The sequence below is a fragment of the Conger conger genome, chromosome 12, assembly GCF_963514075.1.
Source record: "Conger conger chromosome 12, fConCon1.1, whole genome shotgun sequence".
NCBI lineage: Eukaryota > Metazoa > Chordata > Actinopteri > Anguilliformes > Congridae > Conger > Conger conger.
The window spans coordinates 35,429,324-35,446,971 of record NC_083771.1 but is presented as its reverse complement, the minus strand read 5'-3'; the positions used below and the strand labels follow the sequence as shown (position 1 = coordinate 35,446,971).

Sequence of the window (17,648 nt, the reverse complement as noted above, 5' to 3'; positions counted from 1 at the left end):
ATAACACTGCGGCATTGTTCTAGTAAAAATCTACAAATTCAACAAATTACATTTATTTTAAGGGGCTGGGGATTACTGGACCCCACTGAAATTACTAGCTCAGCTCAGAACTAATTAAACCCTGATCCATTTCTGAGGTGCTTTGAAATGACCTTGAAGGAAGAGGAGGTGCTTTCCCTTATTCAGTTAATTGGCTTCTTCTGCTGGTGTCTGAAACAAAAGATTTCATCAACCGTTTCATCACCGCAAACCTGCCTTGATTCACCAGCTATGTATTCATCGCATTTAGCTGGATGTGCAAGTGTTAGACGATACTGAAAACTGAGGCGCTGCCCCTGGGGGAGGAAACAAAGAGAGAGGAGGCAGAATATTCCTCAGGGCAGAGCGGGTAGCACGGCACCGTGCCGTAGAAACGGCCTCTCCAACACGTCCCCCATGGTCTAACCCCGACTGTTACTAACGACCTGCAATCAAACCAGCCGCATGCAGCGGGTGCGGAGAGGCATCTGCCGGTAATGGGGCTGGCGGGATCCCCGGGGTCAGCTCGGCTTCCTGGGAGGGGCCGGCGCCTGGCGGCGTGTCATCGATTCCTCTACGCCGTCGCATTAGCATGCCGGGGATACACCGTCCTGATATGAAACCCTGTCTGACAAAAACAACAGCACAACAGCCTCTTCCCTCTCAGAGCGGGGCCGGAGGGGGCGGGGGACGAGGGCGAAGACATTTGGCTGAAAAGGCTGCATTTAGTGCCAAGTCCTCATAATTACCAAGTAACTAGAGGGAAAGAGCAATGCGTTTAAAAGGACACTGAACAGTGCGTGGAGGGCACAGGCATTGTGAAATCTGCCTTTAGAGGTGATGAATAATGCATGGTAATTAATTTGCTGTAGCTTTCCGCCCAAAATCTGGCTGTATGCTCATTTTCTACAGCCAAAACAAGATACCCAAACACAAGGCCATAACCCGTTCGCATGAAAATGCTCCTTCACTCTGCATTTAACAGCAAACAGAAGGACGAAAATAACATTTCATACATTTCAAGCATTTCGCATAACTGTCATCCTGTAGCTGTCAGGGCTGCAGGAGGTAGCACAGAATGAAATGGTTAGTCTTACCTTGGTTCATCTAAATAAGCTTTTACTACAAGTCAACAGCCTTTCCAACTTGCAATAACTGTTCTTCCTTCTGTTTTCAGCTTCAGCTACAGTACTTCCATAATCAAATCAGTTTGTCCACAGGGACAAAAATGGCCCACCCTCACTGGACCCTGTGTGATAAAGCCGCTTAATTTTATTTTAAGCCCATATCAATATTTTACATGTAGAAACAACCCGTCACTCATCAATAAATCAGTGAATATCCGTTTTCCGACTTCAGAGTCCAGACTGTATTTCTTACGCCTACACCTCTTGTCTTTGCTACAAAACACACATAACTGTGCTTTTATGTGGTGCTTAACTATGATTATGACTTTTTATTTCATTACCCCAGGGTTAAGAGACAGAATAAATAATAAAAATCAATAAAATCAATTTTATTATACACTCACTGAGCACTTTTAGGAACACCTGTACACCTACATTCATGCAATTATCTTATCAGCAAATCATGTACCAGCAGTGCAATGCATAGAATCATGCAGATACGGGTCAGGAGCTTCATTTAATGTGCACATCAACCATCTAAACGGAGAACAGAAAAAGATCTCAATGATATGAACCGTGGCATGATTGTCGGCGCCAGACAGGCTGGTTTGAGTATTTCTGCAAGTGCTGATCTCCGGGGATTTTCACACAGTCTCTAGAGTTTACTCAGAATGGTGTGAAAAACAAAAAACATCAGCCCTGTTGATGAGAGGTCTATGGAGAATGGGCAGACTGGTTCTAGCGGACAAAGGCTACAGTAATTCAGATAACCACTCTGTACAATTATGGTGAGCAGAAAAGTAGCATCTCTGTGGCATCTCAGAATAAGCAACACATCAAACGTCTAAGTGGATAGGCTACAGCAGCAGCAGAAGACCAATAAGTCAAAAAAATAAGTAATAAATATCAAATAAAGCGCTCAGTGAGTGTATACATAATTCACTTTTTCTAATAGAAGAGTCAGTCAAATATCATGCTGAAAGAAATTCCACTGCTGTTAAACTTACAATAAAGCCACATTGACCCTGAGGACAACAAGGAAGGTGAAATCGGGGCTCCAACCAGCAGCACAGAGCCCAAGTAACTTGTCATTTATAGAAGTAATTTATATAGGCTAATAAATCACCCATGCTGCACTGGCAATCTGTCTCACTGTTCACTTCTGCCCAATATTTGCTTATCTGCAGTACCTGAAAATACTACTATCCTGTACAAGTTATGTATGTTTTCCCAGATACTACAGCTTGATTACTACAAACCTAGGTTGCATTTTTCACTAAATTCATACATGGTGAATGTGCGTTAATTCTCGTTGCCACGTGGGTTGGCTGGTAGGCCACAGCCAGGAGGTTCCTTTGCCGACTTCCCCGAATGACTGAAGGGGAAATGTGGAGACCCATCTAGCTACATTAGCTACGTGGTAGTGTAGACATTTACCGCAGTAAATAGACAAAGCTCTGTAAAGGTTGGGGAGCAAATTGACTGGAGCATGTCACTAGAGCATTTTGCCATACTTGCAACTGCTTCACTGGTATGGACTGGTATGAGCTATAGTTGTATTTTTGAAAGAGAGGTGATTCCAGGACTAGCCAGAAGAAAATCTCTAACGTTAAATGTTTTTGGTGGGTGAGCGGCATCTTAGGGGTGTAGGCGAGGTAGAGAACATCGGAGTTATTTTTTGATGGTAAACACAGGAGCGACGCAAGGACAGAAATCTTTCATAGTCTCCTTTATAAACATGACATAGTGTTTGTGCATGTTTCAAAAAAATCTTTTTCTGACAGGTTCAAGTTTTTGGTGACATCTCACTTGGCTTGGCACTTTCCCTTGATTCATGTTTTCCAAACAAAACTGAAAGCTTTCACCCCATCAACACCAGCTCCAGGTCCAAATGATGCATCAAAGCATTAAAATGTCTGAACAAAAAAATTAATAAATTGAACAAATTTTATAATCGTTTTCTAGAAAGGTTTTGTGATGCATAAGTGTGTTGCAATATCCTAATGGTCTAAGTGTTATTTTGAATGCTGCCCAGGAAAGATAAATGCCCCTTTTGCTTCCGCCAGGCAGGCAGTTGCCAAGTTGGGTCCAATTACTGACCACCCAGCCATTTGGCAATTTCAAACCAAGATGGGGCTTGCCAGGGTGTAAGCCTGGAACAAGGTCAAAGTGCGAAGTCCTATGTGTAAAGGGATTCATTTTTACCCAAGAATACTGCCTCTAGTTCCTGAATACTGCCCCTTCATGACTTTATCATTTATTCCTATATCATTGCCTTACTGTTCAATTGTCAGGATGCCAAAAAGTTGTACTTACCTGCCACACAGAATCCTAAAAATCTGTTATTCTGCTCCTGACACAGTGGGAATATTGGCAAGTGAAACAGTGCATCATTCTTCTAGAGCCAAATCAACGTGCAAAATTTGGACCATCTAGAGACGTTCCACACAATAGCCGCAGCCCTGGCTAAGAGCTGGAGCAGGAAAAGGCCAGCTCAGACCCATTTCATCTCCAGTGGCTCAGACAAATCGCCTACAAGAATTTCTGCCTTTGAAAGTGAGACACAAGCTAGGGACATCCATAACACAGTCTTTGCCTCAGTATTGGAGACACTAAAGACAGCCATTTACTCAGGTAACAGATTGGTAGACTGACCTTTTTTGCCAGCATTTCCATCAACACCCTTGCACGCTCAAAGGATTCTGCATGACGTACAGTCACCATTCAGGCCAGCAGATCTTACAGCAGATTGTGCTGAAGTTAGATTTTGATTGGCTTATGTGGCCACTTTAACTGCATCTCTGTCCATACATCAAACTTTGGCTTCTACAATGTGCTTGTTCTAAATATCTACAAAATATAGGCAATATATTAATTGCATACTGCACGTATGGAATGGAAAATGGAATCGCCCTCAACAAAAGGTTTTAGTTACCATAAACTGTGACTGGATGCACATTTGAACGCCCTTCAATTTTAAGGTGCCTCTGAAGAGTATGTCCACCAAGTTACTTTTAAGAAGCAAATGCTTGCTAATGTTAACTCATGTTAGCTAGAACTGGCTAGAACCATGCTTGCCAGTTGTAGCAAACTAATGCTTGGCTGAGACTAATATTACATGAACTCCGAATGAACGGTCTGCCATCATAAGTGACAAGATTCATGATACTTAGATATCCAAATCTGAGTAGGACAAACATACCATGTAGGCTAGGGCAGACTAAGTATTTGGACAGTGGTACACTTTCTGTTCGTTTGGCTCTGTAATCCAGCACAATGGATTTGAAATGAAACAATGAGGTTGAAGCGCAGACTGTCAGCTTTAATTCAATCATTGTCTGTGGAGAGGCTAGCAGCACAAGTCAGCGCAGCTCATCTGGCTCACAGAACTCAGATAAAAGTTTCAAACTAGGCACTGCAGATAAAATTTGAATCAACATTCAGCAACTGCTTATTTCTCGCCTCAAATATTTTTGTTTTGGCAAATGTTCATTTGCCAAAACAAATGAACCACAGTCTACCCAAGAACAGACACCGTGGTAGACTATGTCCCATTGGCCATCTCTCCAACGGAACCCACCAAAAGTACTGCACATACTGTAGTGGACATCTTCACTTAAGACCGTTCTCTGAAGTTGGCACATTCGTACAAACCCTTTGTACAAAGGAAAGTACGAGAAATTTACAATAAATATGAAAATGTTCTTGCATTATGACCATAGAGAAAGTTGGTTACTGCAGCATTAACAACAAAATGCAAAGAATCTATTTAGGATTGAAAATGCAGAATACATTCCGCTTGCCTTCATAGTGGAGGCCTCGGTCTCAAGTTTGGTCAAGTGGTTGGAGTTGTCTTCTAGTTCCTGGCGCAGGTTGGAGTTCTCCATCTTCAGTGCTTCTACTTGCTTCAGCAGCTGATCATAAGAAGCTGCAGCCATCTTTGACTACCTCGTGACCTGAAAATGTAGAGACAAAGATACATTAGTGAATAGCCGCTGCCTGAGTAACATGCCCAATGTGGGGGATAATGACTGAAAATTCTTCAAAAAAATCATGTCACGGTAGACTTAATTGTGCATGTAATTATGCGTTCCGCAAAGTTAACATAGAACCTTTCAATCACAGTCAGAGAATCTTGTATTTTAAGTGGAAAGATAAATCAGTTGATTATGCAGAAAAGCTCAGTGACACCTGGGTGACTCCCATATAAGAGAAATAGGTTTACTGGAAAATAAGCATTTCAAAAGGCTCTAGGGATTGGACCAATTTCTAAAAACATTTAATAAAACCACATACTGCCTTTTTCCACTTTTTACAGCTGGCTTACCTTAGCAGTGTTAATGCTAAATATTTTACTCCAAGCCAATCTCAAAATGTCATTATGTGCCATGAGCAAGTTAATGCAACAAATGGCATGTATGTTATAATTCTGAATACATAAATGCTTCAATAATGCAGACTGCTCAGTCTAAGCACAGTATTTCATAGAACATGAAGTTACAGCTACAAGAAACATCCAGCCTACTCAGATTTCCTCTTCTGCAAAAGCACAGCACTATTGCTTTATAGCTCGCCACTAAAAAAAATCAACAAAGCATTTAAAACAAGGCACAAGTGAAGATTAAGAGCATTAAGTAAACAGACTTATGTCCACTTAAGTATGCAACCAGGCAGTTCTATTCTTAACTAGACAGTCCTTCAAAAGGATAAACATTATCCTCAAGATTAGGCCATGTTAAATGCAGCTCTCTGCAAAAGCTCCAAATGGAGGCTACCGGAAATACTTTGAGATGATAACAACCTCTCGTTCATGCAAGAGATGTTTAAGTGAGTTATGGGAGTCATGACACAGCGCTGTTTGACATCTACAACGCTCCACCCCCTGACTGGCAATCAATCTCACAGCAAAGGTTGGGTCCCCCCAAAATAGCCTACATTTCCATTCATAAGGGCCATTTATCATGTGGGAGGTCATTAGTGGTACAAGCATCATTATGCAATATGCGAAAAAAATCCACATTTGTAACATCAAGAACATAATTTCAGTACATGGTAAAACACCTATTGAATCATTTAAAAGTATTATTGATTTACATGTAAATGTCCTACAGTGAGCTATATTTCTAGGGCCAGGACTTAGCCGACATAAATTTCAGTGGCATATTCAGTGTCATATTTCCACCACATTGCAAGATGCCAAACAGCGTTCTTAGATGACGGTCATTCACAGACTGACAAAACAGCAGTGGGGCATGGCAGTCTTTAAAGCAGACCTGGAAATGTTTGCTGTCAGCCAGCGAGGAGACGTATTGAAAAGAACCAGTACAATGCAGTGAAGACCTTAGAGAGAAAGAACCACAATACACAACAGGCCTCACTGGCAAGGCAGTGCGTGAAAACAGCAGAGAATGGGTAAGCAGAAATAGCATATATACAGACAAAAGGACAAAACTAGGGGAAAGCTGACATTTACCCATTCAAGGACATTTTCAATGAAGGGCACTATGTAGTGATTATGAAAGCAGAGTGCATTTTTTTCTGAAGCGTTGATTTCAGCATTAAAAAAAGAATATGGAAAATGAAGGATGGTTTTGTGGTCACAATACCAAAGATGACAAGTAGTAATTCCCAAAGGTCAGTTCACTTGTCATGGCTGGTAGTGCATAAATAACATTGTGTAGGCTAATGGTCATACGTTACTCTCATTGGACTTTCTCTAGTAGGCTCTCCAAGTGTAAACCCATTCAGTGGTACTACCACTGCACAGTGTCTTTAAATGTATCCCTGTATTCTCCTACTCACTTAGTCAGGATAGGAAAACTGAAACAAAAACCATTCTGTTTGACCACAACATAAGCAGCGTACATTCTGGAGTATGAATTCACATGCATATAAACATACATTTTTCATGCACCCTTGAAAATCACACCCAACATTATCAAGGACCATTACATCTCACATAGCATCACAAAATAAGACGTCAATAAAGGCTGGATTCTTCCCCCTGACAGCAAGTTCTGATGTGTGCACATTCAAAGCAAACGAAAGGAGGGCAATAACACGCTTTAATGCGCGCTTGCACAAGTGGCCCGGTACTTTCTAAATCAGCCTCGGGATGGGGGATGGGGGATGGGGGATGGGGCAGAAGGAAGGGTGGGTGCAGTGGGCCTTGACGGGTGTCCAAAATTCATCATAGGTGAGAAAGCGCACCAAAAGCCCCCCTCCCCATCACCAGCTGATCCCAGCTGCAGGGCTTTTCCATCATGCTACGACCTGCCCATTGGCTCCTGCTTGGTCCCATTTACGCTGCATTGATTTTGTGCAGCCTCGCATTTGCTGGAGGCAGAAAGTATACCCACAGTTAATTAGGCGTGATGAACTGCATCTCAACTGGTTTTAAATGCGAATCCCCATCTACAAGAATTTAGGGTGCTCCCGGTACAGGGCTTTCAACAGTCAGCACTCCAGAATCACTGCTGATGGGGACTGGATTTACTTTTTGGCTTTGACCACAAAGGGCCAGCATTAAGCACCGTTACCGTGGGGAGGAAAGAGCTTTGAAGCAAATGTGCTGGCCTATAATGCATTTTGCTTACAACAGAGAAAGGCAAAGTCATTACATTACATTACATTACGATCACTTAGCAGCTGCCCTCAGCCAGCCTCACAGGAGAGGACATCAGTGTTATTCCAACATATAAAAGGCCATTTTTAGTGTGCCTGGTCTACAGCGGAACTGCTTTGATGAACTGGTCAGCTCCATAAACATCTCTGAACACACTCATCTCACTCCTTCAAAGATGCAGTGTTCAATATGAACATCACTTAATTTCCTAAGGTTTCATATAAAAATTAAAAAACCTTTCCTCTCAAAAATACTATGCTACTTTAAAATGAAGAGGGACATGACACGTCGATACAATTCAGAGAAATTCTCAGTCCTGCACTAGAAGACTACCACAGCAACATCTGTAAGAATTACTTTGAACAAGAGACTCAAGGCAACAATTTTATATATATATATATATTTTTTTTAATGCACACAAGTATAATTGTATAATCATTGTTCCCTTTTGTCTTTCAGGACTGTCTGAGTTCCAGCAGCTTCTGCTATATGTGAAATAGGCCATGCACATCGAAGTGTTGGGTTACTGCAGATCATTTTAAAGTACAAAATGTGACTGAGACTCACTTCGACATTGAGAACTGAAATGTGACGGCAAAGGTCGATTTTGATAGCCAAGCCAGTCAATTATGCATTGGATTCTGAAAATGGCAGCAGGAGAAAAGAGCACTTCTTGCCTTAAAACACACTGACCCATTTACACACTAATTCCGTGCCCTGCATCTACAGCTGTATATTCTAAATGAGTGCAAAAACAATCAATGTTATTTAACACAGCTTCAATTCCTTTCAATTACTATTTCTAAAGGCACATCAACAGAGGTCAGCTATTCTGTAAAAAACAAAAAACAAACCTGCTCTACTGCTGCATTAGGTAACACACTACTACTGCAATACAGACAAAAAAAATTGACATTTTACACATACCAACAACAGTACATTTACCAAAGGTGAGAACATATATCATTAACGCGCAATAAACAATCCAGTTTTGTCTTTCAACTAACACAAGCATTCACTAAGCAAAGTTTCTTTTGTAATTTCAGCTAACAAAGGGTACGGGAAAGAGAACGGAGTGACAAAGGAGGAGGTAAATAAATTATTTATCATGCACAGCGCACATTAAAAATAAGACCGGTTTTGTCCGTCGGATAAAAAAAAAACGGATTGAACAAGCGCACACACCTTTTCCACTGCAACCCCACTTATGAAACACTCGGAATGAGGATGTCATCTTTCCACAGCAAACCCGGGCTCAGTCGGAGAGCGAGCCGAGCGGCGGTGTGCGACTCCCTCCCGGACCACAGCCCTGCAGTCAGCTGCACATCGGGCACGCCGCTCCTCCTCCAGCACAAAGGCACAGTGGGCGAGCACTTACTCGCATTCAGCCCGCGCGGCCGCCGCGTACGGGCGCTCCGCGGAGCAGTTTAGCACGGGATTAAGGACGTTATCGCGGACAAAGGGCCAGATAAAAAAAACACTGCGTTTCCAACAGCTTGCGTGAAAAGGAAACGCTGTAACATCCAGTCTGCTTTGTCTCAGCGCAGCCTGCAGCCCCACGCAACCAAACCACGTCCTCCCCACCTAAACACAGACGCTGCCACCGGTGTCACCCGCAGAAAACACATTATTTCTTCCCTGCGGTCGACTGCCCTTTTCTCCCTACCCTAAAACACAATGCATCCTTTTAGCGTAGCCCAGGCTCTGCACGGATAAAGAGAGCACAGATACAGGCACATCCCCCCACACCCTCCCCAGTTCCTCTTTCACCACCCAGGAAAACAAAAGGCTTAGCTGTGCAGCAGCGCCGGTCGCGTATATCCGCAATTATTTGGCCGTGGACCGCTGTCAGACCTCTGCTGAACCTCCCAGACCCCCTCAGGAGCGAGGCTGCCTTCGTGCTGCCGTTTCGCCTGTGAACCTACCCCATTTCGGTACCAGCGTCAGCCTCCATTCCATCTCCCCTCCGCTGTGGCTGAGCGTAGGCATATCCCAGCCGTCCCGGTCACATGGCCGCGGCCTGGGCCAATGGAAAGCCGGGGCAATCCTGGTACATGGTGCAGTGGGTCGATGCGTGCTGGCCTGCTTCCAGCCGATTACACAGCTGCTTCCCATAGTCAATTACGTCCCTGTGTGGGAGCGGCGGAGGCTGGGGGCGGGGGTGAGGAGGGAACTCACTCTCGCGGATCGCAGGGGCACATGGACGTTCAGCCCAAACGGCTGTGCGGTCACAATCCCCCCCTCCGCTGCCGTCAGCGAACAATAATCATTCATGCCTTCTCAGCTTAAGGCAGACAGTGTCCTTGTGGGGTCAAATACCCCATGACAAAAGGAAGACCACCATTTTTCATACAATGGCCTTGTGGGGGGGGGGGGGGGGGGGGGAGATCACATGTGGGGGAGGTCCTTGGTTTCACAGCAGGTGGCGGATTAGGGATCTTTCAACCCTACGCTCTGGGTCCCAACAGTCAAATGCTAGATGTTATCAGGTAAGTATGCATCCCTGCCTGAGGTGAAAGTAATAGAAAACTGCACCTCCTGAAACCCCAGGTCTCAACATGGTTCTCAGTCATACTGTATGTGTACACACTGCACCGTATTCTTTGCTCATTCCTTTCACATAGCCCAGGAAAGACATATTGGGAAGTAGCCCAAGTGTTATTATTAACAACTCTGAAATGACAAAATAAAAGGATTATACTGTTAGACTGACTGAATAATTTTGTTAATAGGGAGCTACCAATGGTTAATAACGTGACAGACGTGACAGATTTTCTGGCCTACTTTCCTCGTCAGGGGGCGTTAATCATTTACCACTTAATTTACAATAATGATAATAATGGGGTATGAAGCTGAATGAATGTTTCGGCATAATCTCTAAAATCTTTGATATTCACTTTTTCAGCTGCTACTGAATTTATACACACAAACATTGTGCTCACAACAGAATATTACTAGAATTTCTATTACTAGAATAGACTTTAATTGATGAATATTGCTCATCCGTAAAATCAACTTCCTACAATTGTGTAGAAGACGGGGAAAACGGATAACACGGTGTCCTGATGATGACACGATAAATTTGGTTGGGAATCCGACCAAAACAGATAACTGTAAATTTAGTACAGATGGCATAGTCGACTAGTCTAATGACTTTACTTTTATGCCAATGGTTTCTTAACAATTTGTTTATATTTGGCTTACATTTTTAAGTAACAGTCTATTTTGCCAAGACATTCGATTTTTTTTTTTTTTACAGCGCAGAGCAACCTTTAAGGATTTATTTTATGCCAACAATTCTACTTGATTTAAGAAATAGTTGAACTACACGATGCTGGAAAATGTAGGCAAGCCAGCTCTGATCGACATTAGGTATACTAAACAGCAGCTCATCCAGGTCTCTAGCTGCTGAAAGAGTATTTTAGGGTTTGAGAGAAGACATTAGGATGGTAGATTTCCTGAAACAGGGTTGGTTAGCACTACCGTAATAGAGACTGACACTGCTGCCGAAAGTCACTTGTGTGCCGCGTGTGCCGTGTGCAGTCAGTGTGATGGTCAGAAACGGTGAGAAAGCGAAGACAATTCAAACTCTCACGTCGAATACTGTATAACTTATAGCTAATATCGGTAGCAAAATCACAATTTTGGTATCGATCCAACACTACCAATACTCTCTCTACAGAGTTCTACAGTGCACCGGTACTCTTTCTCTTCGGCTGTCTTTCAGGTTTTGAATGGTCATATAATATCATTATGACAGCATAACTACTGTATGTCTTCAATCACTCCCTTGCATTGGCATTTCCCTTGCATTGGCTGGCTATTGTCAATAACATGATCCAATTCTTCTGCCAACCCTGACAAACAGTACTCGCCAACATTCATTCAGAGCAATGCAAACAAAGGCTGGATTGCACTTCATAGCGAACCAGCCGAATAACTGGCTTCTATTCCTTAGCCAAAAAACAGGTGCACAATTTAAAATGAGTGACAAAATTGGTATTTTTTAGAAATTATTTTCAAAAACTGTACACATTAAAAGCAAGAATAATTTAACTCAAAACAAACTGTCAATTAAAACACATTTCAGAAAGTGTTCAGCCATTATTCCAGGAATAGGCTAATTATTGTGCAAATGGCATTAGAATGCGAGTGTGCATACTAATAAACATATAAAGAGGATGAAGTAGCTAAATTGAACAATATTCCAGAGTCCCAGGTTTACAGAATAATTAAAGCCACTGCCACAGCAGCCTACGGAAGAAGCCTGCACTTACACATGGAGCTTCAATGTTTTAGTGCAAGCGGTTTCAAGTTCTCTATTAAACCTTGGGCCAGATGAATAAAGGTGTGTGAAATGGGTGCTTGTACTGTTAAACCATACTTCAAGCAAGCCCTTTTAAGGCAAGACCATGAATGGACTGCCTGTATCAGAGGGAGGAAATATCCTGAATATAAACTTTTTTCATGCAAATAAGGCTGCTTCTGAAAGGCTGAGAAGGCTGGCATTGGCAGAGATCCTTGGTAACTACACTTTGCAGCGTTGTCCTTTTCTGCAATTTCTCACACATTTCACAATTTATGTGGGAAAATGTTTTGTGGATGCCATTCACGGCTTAAGTTCCTGGCAACAGGAGTGTGTGTGTGTGTGTGTGTGTGTGTGTGTGTGTGTGTACGCATGTGGGGGGAGAGGGGGTAACTGTTCCCAATTGAGGAAAGACGAGCTTCGTTTAACATTCAACTGCCAAATTTGGAAGCCTATTTTAAACAGAAAATGTAAATATGCAACATGTGCCTTCAGGAAAATAAATCTTCAAAATGAACAACTTTGTGACCACCCCAACCATGTGTAAATGTTCTTTACATATTCAATAGATTTGTCATTCTAGATATATTGGTTCTTCAAAAAAAGGTGGAGGGTGGGTGGGTGGAGGGTGGGTGAAATTGAGACGTGTGTCGATTTGGAGCGTTATATCTTTGGCATTAAAGGTACAATAGGAGAGATTTTTGTGTTAAAACATTGTTACAAGACCATTGTAAATCCCTTCCTATCATTGAAAAAGGCTCACTGACAGGATGACTCACCCTCTGCCTGGGTTTAGAGTCCTTAAATTGGAGTTTCAAAATATGAAGTTTGTGTGTTGGGTCTGTTTGTTGCTGCAATACCTCTCTTGACCGTTAGAAGTCTGAAATTACCAACTGTACTTTTAAAGCTGGGAAAAACCTGAGAACATGTAATCTGACATAATGTTCGGTCTATTTATAGATTATGACCTCTGGTTTTCATTTTACTCCTCAGAAAGAAAACAAATCACTCAAAATGCCAAATGGTGCTACTTTGCAATTTTGTTTCAATATTTGATGGCTTACTAGATCAGCATTACTGAATGTATGACTTCCAAACTAAGAGTAGGTTGAGAACACCTACAAGGACAATTAAGCCAAATAGATAATCCAGTCAAAAATTTAACAATGTCAAAGTTAAGTCCAGACAGACTATGTCCAAGAAGATTGCATATTCAACTATACAATACAGTGCAGTCCATAACTCTTTGGACAGTGACATGTTTTGTTGTTTGGCTCTGTACTCTAGCACATTGGATAAGAATGAAACAACAAATATGAGGTTAAAGTAAATAATAGTATTTACATCTATAGCCAGAGATGCACGTTGGCATTATATGGGCAATTCCAGCATTATGGATGTGACATCTGGAATTTGTTTGGATAACAAAATTACACCTCTTACATGATAAAAGATGTTAATATTTATTTGAATGCTATGAAACAATGCATTAAGTCTAAAGGATGGGACACAAAAAAAGGGGGAGACTATACACTTTCTAAAAACTGCTGATGACTGATAAATTGTCATCATAATGAAGTCCCCAAACACCTGTCTGACAGATCAGAAACACTCTTCAGGAGGCAGGCATGAATGTGTCAGTGACTATGATGCACAGAAGACCTCACAAACAGAACTACAGAACCTACACTGCAAGATGCAAACCAATAGACAAACAAGACCCAACCAAAGCACCAACCAACCAAGACCCCCCCCCCCCCCCAAATTATTTTACATAATCTTAAAATGTCCCAAAAATGTCCTGAAACGGGGGACTACAGCACAGTCCGTAAGTATTTGGACAGTGGTACAATTTCTGTTCTTTTGGCTCTGTACTCCAGCACATGGGATTTCAAATTAAATGATAAATATGAAGTGCAGACTGTCATCTTTAACTTGAGGGTATTTACAGCCATATTTGGTGATCCATGTAGGAATTACATCCCTTTTTATAGTCCTTCCATTTTAGGGGACCAAAACTAATTGGACAGTTGGATTCTCCACCGTTTCAGATTAGGTGTATTCAAGTACTGCATAGTGCAGGTATAACATTAATGGCATTTGGCAGATGCTCTTTTACAGACTAAGCAGGAGACAAGCCTCCCCTGGAGCAATGCAGGTTTAAGGGCTGTGCGGATCTTATTGTGGCTATCAGGATCTAACCACCAACCTTGCGGGTCCCAGTCATGTACCTTATCCACTACGCTACAGGCTGCCCTTTTAAGAAAGTAAAGAAAGTATAAGAAAGCTTTCAGTATCTAGTCTTGAGTTCAATTGCCTTTGGAGTCAGGTATTGCCATTTGTCAACATGAGGACCAGAGTTGTGCCAATGAGAGTCAAGGCAGTGCAAAAAATTTTTTATAAAGACAGGTGCCTGACATATTGCCATGTGAGGCTCTGCCAGGCTTGTACTGCAGCCATCTTCAGTTCCTGTTTGTTTTTGGGAGATTTTTGCCTTCAGTCTCCTCTTCAGCAAGTGAAATGCAGGTTCAGTTGGATTCAGCTTGGGTGACAGGTTTAGCGAGTCAAGAGCAGTCCCTATTTTGGCCTATTTTGTCCAATGAGTTCTGAGGAATTTGGTCAGATTTGTGTACACTTCTAAATTAATCCTGCTACTGTCAGCAGTCAATAAGACAGTGAGACAGTTTCAGTGACAGCCATACATAGCCATACATACCAAGCTATAAGACTACCTCCACCATGTTTCAAAGATGAAGTGGCATGCTTTATTCCTTTGGCTCAGTTTAACACGCATCTCATCTGTCCATAAGAGTTTCTTGGAGAACTTCAGTGCACTTTAGCAAACTCTAACCTGGCTCCTCTGTTCTTAGAATACCTACAAATTCAAGTTGACAGTCTGCACTTTAACCTCATATTAATTTCATTTGAAACCCTAGACTCATCTCGAATATACTGGATCAAACAGTAAGAAAAAAATTATAATAAAAAAGGGAGTTTATGTAGCTCTCGCTTTCAAGAATAAAAACAGAGCCGACTTCCAAAGAGAAATCAATGCGTTGGACACACAATGTCACCCAAGAGCAAATCTTTTTGATGGAATATTGATGGAACACACATGAATAGCCTATGTAGTCCAAGGGCACCAGGGCTACATGTACGCCTTCCTCTTGTGAACAACAAACCCCGATAACCACTGTCGTTCAATCCAAAAATACATACACCATACACCAATACACCAACCATCAAAAAAAATAAAATGAAAAAATAGCACAAGTCCAAACATAAAAATGAGCGGAACATTGGAGGAGAGGTCCAAGGAGGGGAAGCGCAATAATGATAACTTAGTTTACGATATTATACGTAAATAAATTAAGGACAACAGTTAACGTTGGCTAGCTTAGTTAACGTTACCATGCTTAGACTTGTTTAACAAAGTTAACTTATAGCACTCCGATTCCTTTTGGGGACTTCAGCTGAGGTTGTTTTCAAACTGGTTGATGGCTTCTGGATAGTTAATTAAGTAAGTTACAAGGAATACCATCTTATGATTAGTAACGTTAAGTTAAGTTAAACCAAACCAGTCACGTTAACTTCGCTAGGCTATATGAACTATTTGGCTAACCAACTATATTGCAAACTAACAACCAATCAAAGGCTTGCTAGCTAACTGATGGCTACCAAGCACGTTAGCAATAGCTAAAAACAAATAGCTAGCTAGCTAATGTTAACTGGCTAGCTAGCTGGCTAGCTAATGTTGACGTTAGCCAAGTTACGTTAAGGGAAATAGCATTAGCTAGTTAACCGTTAACATAATGATTGCCCGTTCTTACCTGAAACATCCACCCTCTTCCGTAGTTCACCGCGTGAGAACAATAGTTTAGACGTCTCAAACTTTAAAGGACCATCGTCGGCTTGCAGAACTTTTCCCAACTCTGTTAGGAAAACTTTTCCTTTGTGTCACCCACCGATTTTCTACTCCAAACGGCGATCGCCCTACTGTAATAACGTTAACGCTACGCCATATCACCCGATACAAAAACAATTCGGCGACTGAATGAGTGCAAATCGGGGAGAAATCATTCCATTTGAATAGAAGAATAGGCTCCGTCTGACCGCCTACTAGTTACCTGAGTAGACCCCAGACTGTTAGCTACTAGCTACAAGACAGTAATGAAATAGGTTAAAGTTTAGCTAACGTTAGCCTGTTAGAACAATGATACAGCGGGGTCTCGTAGAGCGCACGCGCCACAAATCGCGGTCAGAGGTCGAGAAGCGAAAAATCAACCGGAAATGTTTTTTACGGTAATAATCGTATGTGGATTTTTAGTGGTCGTCAAGCAATTGGCATAAACACTGGAGTCACTCACCGTGTACAGATATGGAAAAGGAAAAGCTTATATATGACAATGCATGCAACTGTGTGCTAACTTTCCACAGGAAAAGTGGGTCATTGAAATGATTTGCCTGTTTAAACAAGCATATGATAAATGACAGAAGCTCCATCAGATGGACATGTGCCACAGACTTATGCTTCACATGCGCGCGTGCACGCACTCACGCACACACAATCAAAATGAAAGAAATATCACAACAACTGACAGCATATCTGTGGTGATGGTCAGATCAACAGTGTAGCATATTACAATCTTGATCAACTAAAAACTAATACGCAGTTTTGTCAAGCAGCGTAGTGTAACCCGTTCAAGATTTTTAAAAATCCCCAATAAAACAAGCAAATGTGCAGATTCAACATGACAGCACTATACCAATTCCAGAAAATAGCTCTACAATGTCACTGGGTAAATTCTGAGATACGGCTGAAAACATTGCCCATTCCAACCATTTCTGTTGATGCACAAATATGTGTCTCTTCTTGTGGTTTCATGAAAAACAAACAAGACTGTTTATTTATTCATTTTGTGTTTGTGTTTAATGTTATTTTGACACTTTTTTTCACTTTAAGTATTTCCAATTGCTTAAAAACCCTAGCATCCATTGCACAGCACTTCAAAATACTGTTGGGTATCTGCAATCCTAAATAATCAAACTCAATTTAACATGTGCCTTCAGAAAAAGGCTATCCATCTATTGCTGTCAGAAGTTTGAAGTGGATTCAAGAACCTGGTGACCCTAATGCATGCATGATCGTCAAGTCTATGCCCTGGGCATCAAAACAGTTGGTTGTCACAGCCTAGCAGATGGTATCCATGCACTGGTGTTTCACTAAAATACTAAAATCTAAAACAAGTTATTGATGGTAAAGTGCTGAAATTGATGCCAGATAATCTATACTGCTTTGTGTCACTGGATATTACCCAGGTATGGGCCTAAATTACACATTTTAACCAATCTTTCTCCCAAGCACATGGTGAATGATCAAAATAATCAACATTAAGAAAGCAACATCTTATTCACCATTTGAGTTTTTACTTCCTTTAAAAAAACATCAAGGACTATCTGGCTAACAAGGTAACAGTCACATGTTACACAATCTGAGAGATGATCTTGCAAATGCATTTTAAAAATGGCAAATAAGCTATCTTTGCTGTTATCTTTGGCAGGAGAGAGGAGT

General features: G+C 41.7%; 1 protein-coding gene across 1 annotated transcript in view; it reads right to left on the bottom strand.

Annotated features, from left to right (window-relative positions):
• The window catches only part of apc (APC regulator of WNT signaling pathway), a 41,085-nt gene extending 24,937 nt beyond the window's left edge, over positions 1-16,148 (bottom strand). Inside the window, exons 1-2 of the mRNA XM_061262639.1 lie at positions 15,907-16,148; positions 4,949-5,101 (exon numbers count right to left, since the gene is read on the bottom strand). Coding sequence (XP_061118623.1) covers positions 4,949-5,083 — 135 coding nt within the window. The 5' untranslated portion in view covers positions 5,084-5,101; positions 15,907-16,148. The remainder of the gene's footprint in view (positions 1-4,948; positions 5,102-15,906) is intronic.
• Positions 16,149-17,648: the final 1,500 nt, after the last annotated feature.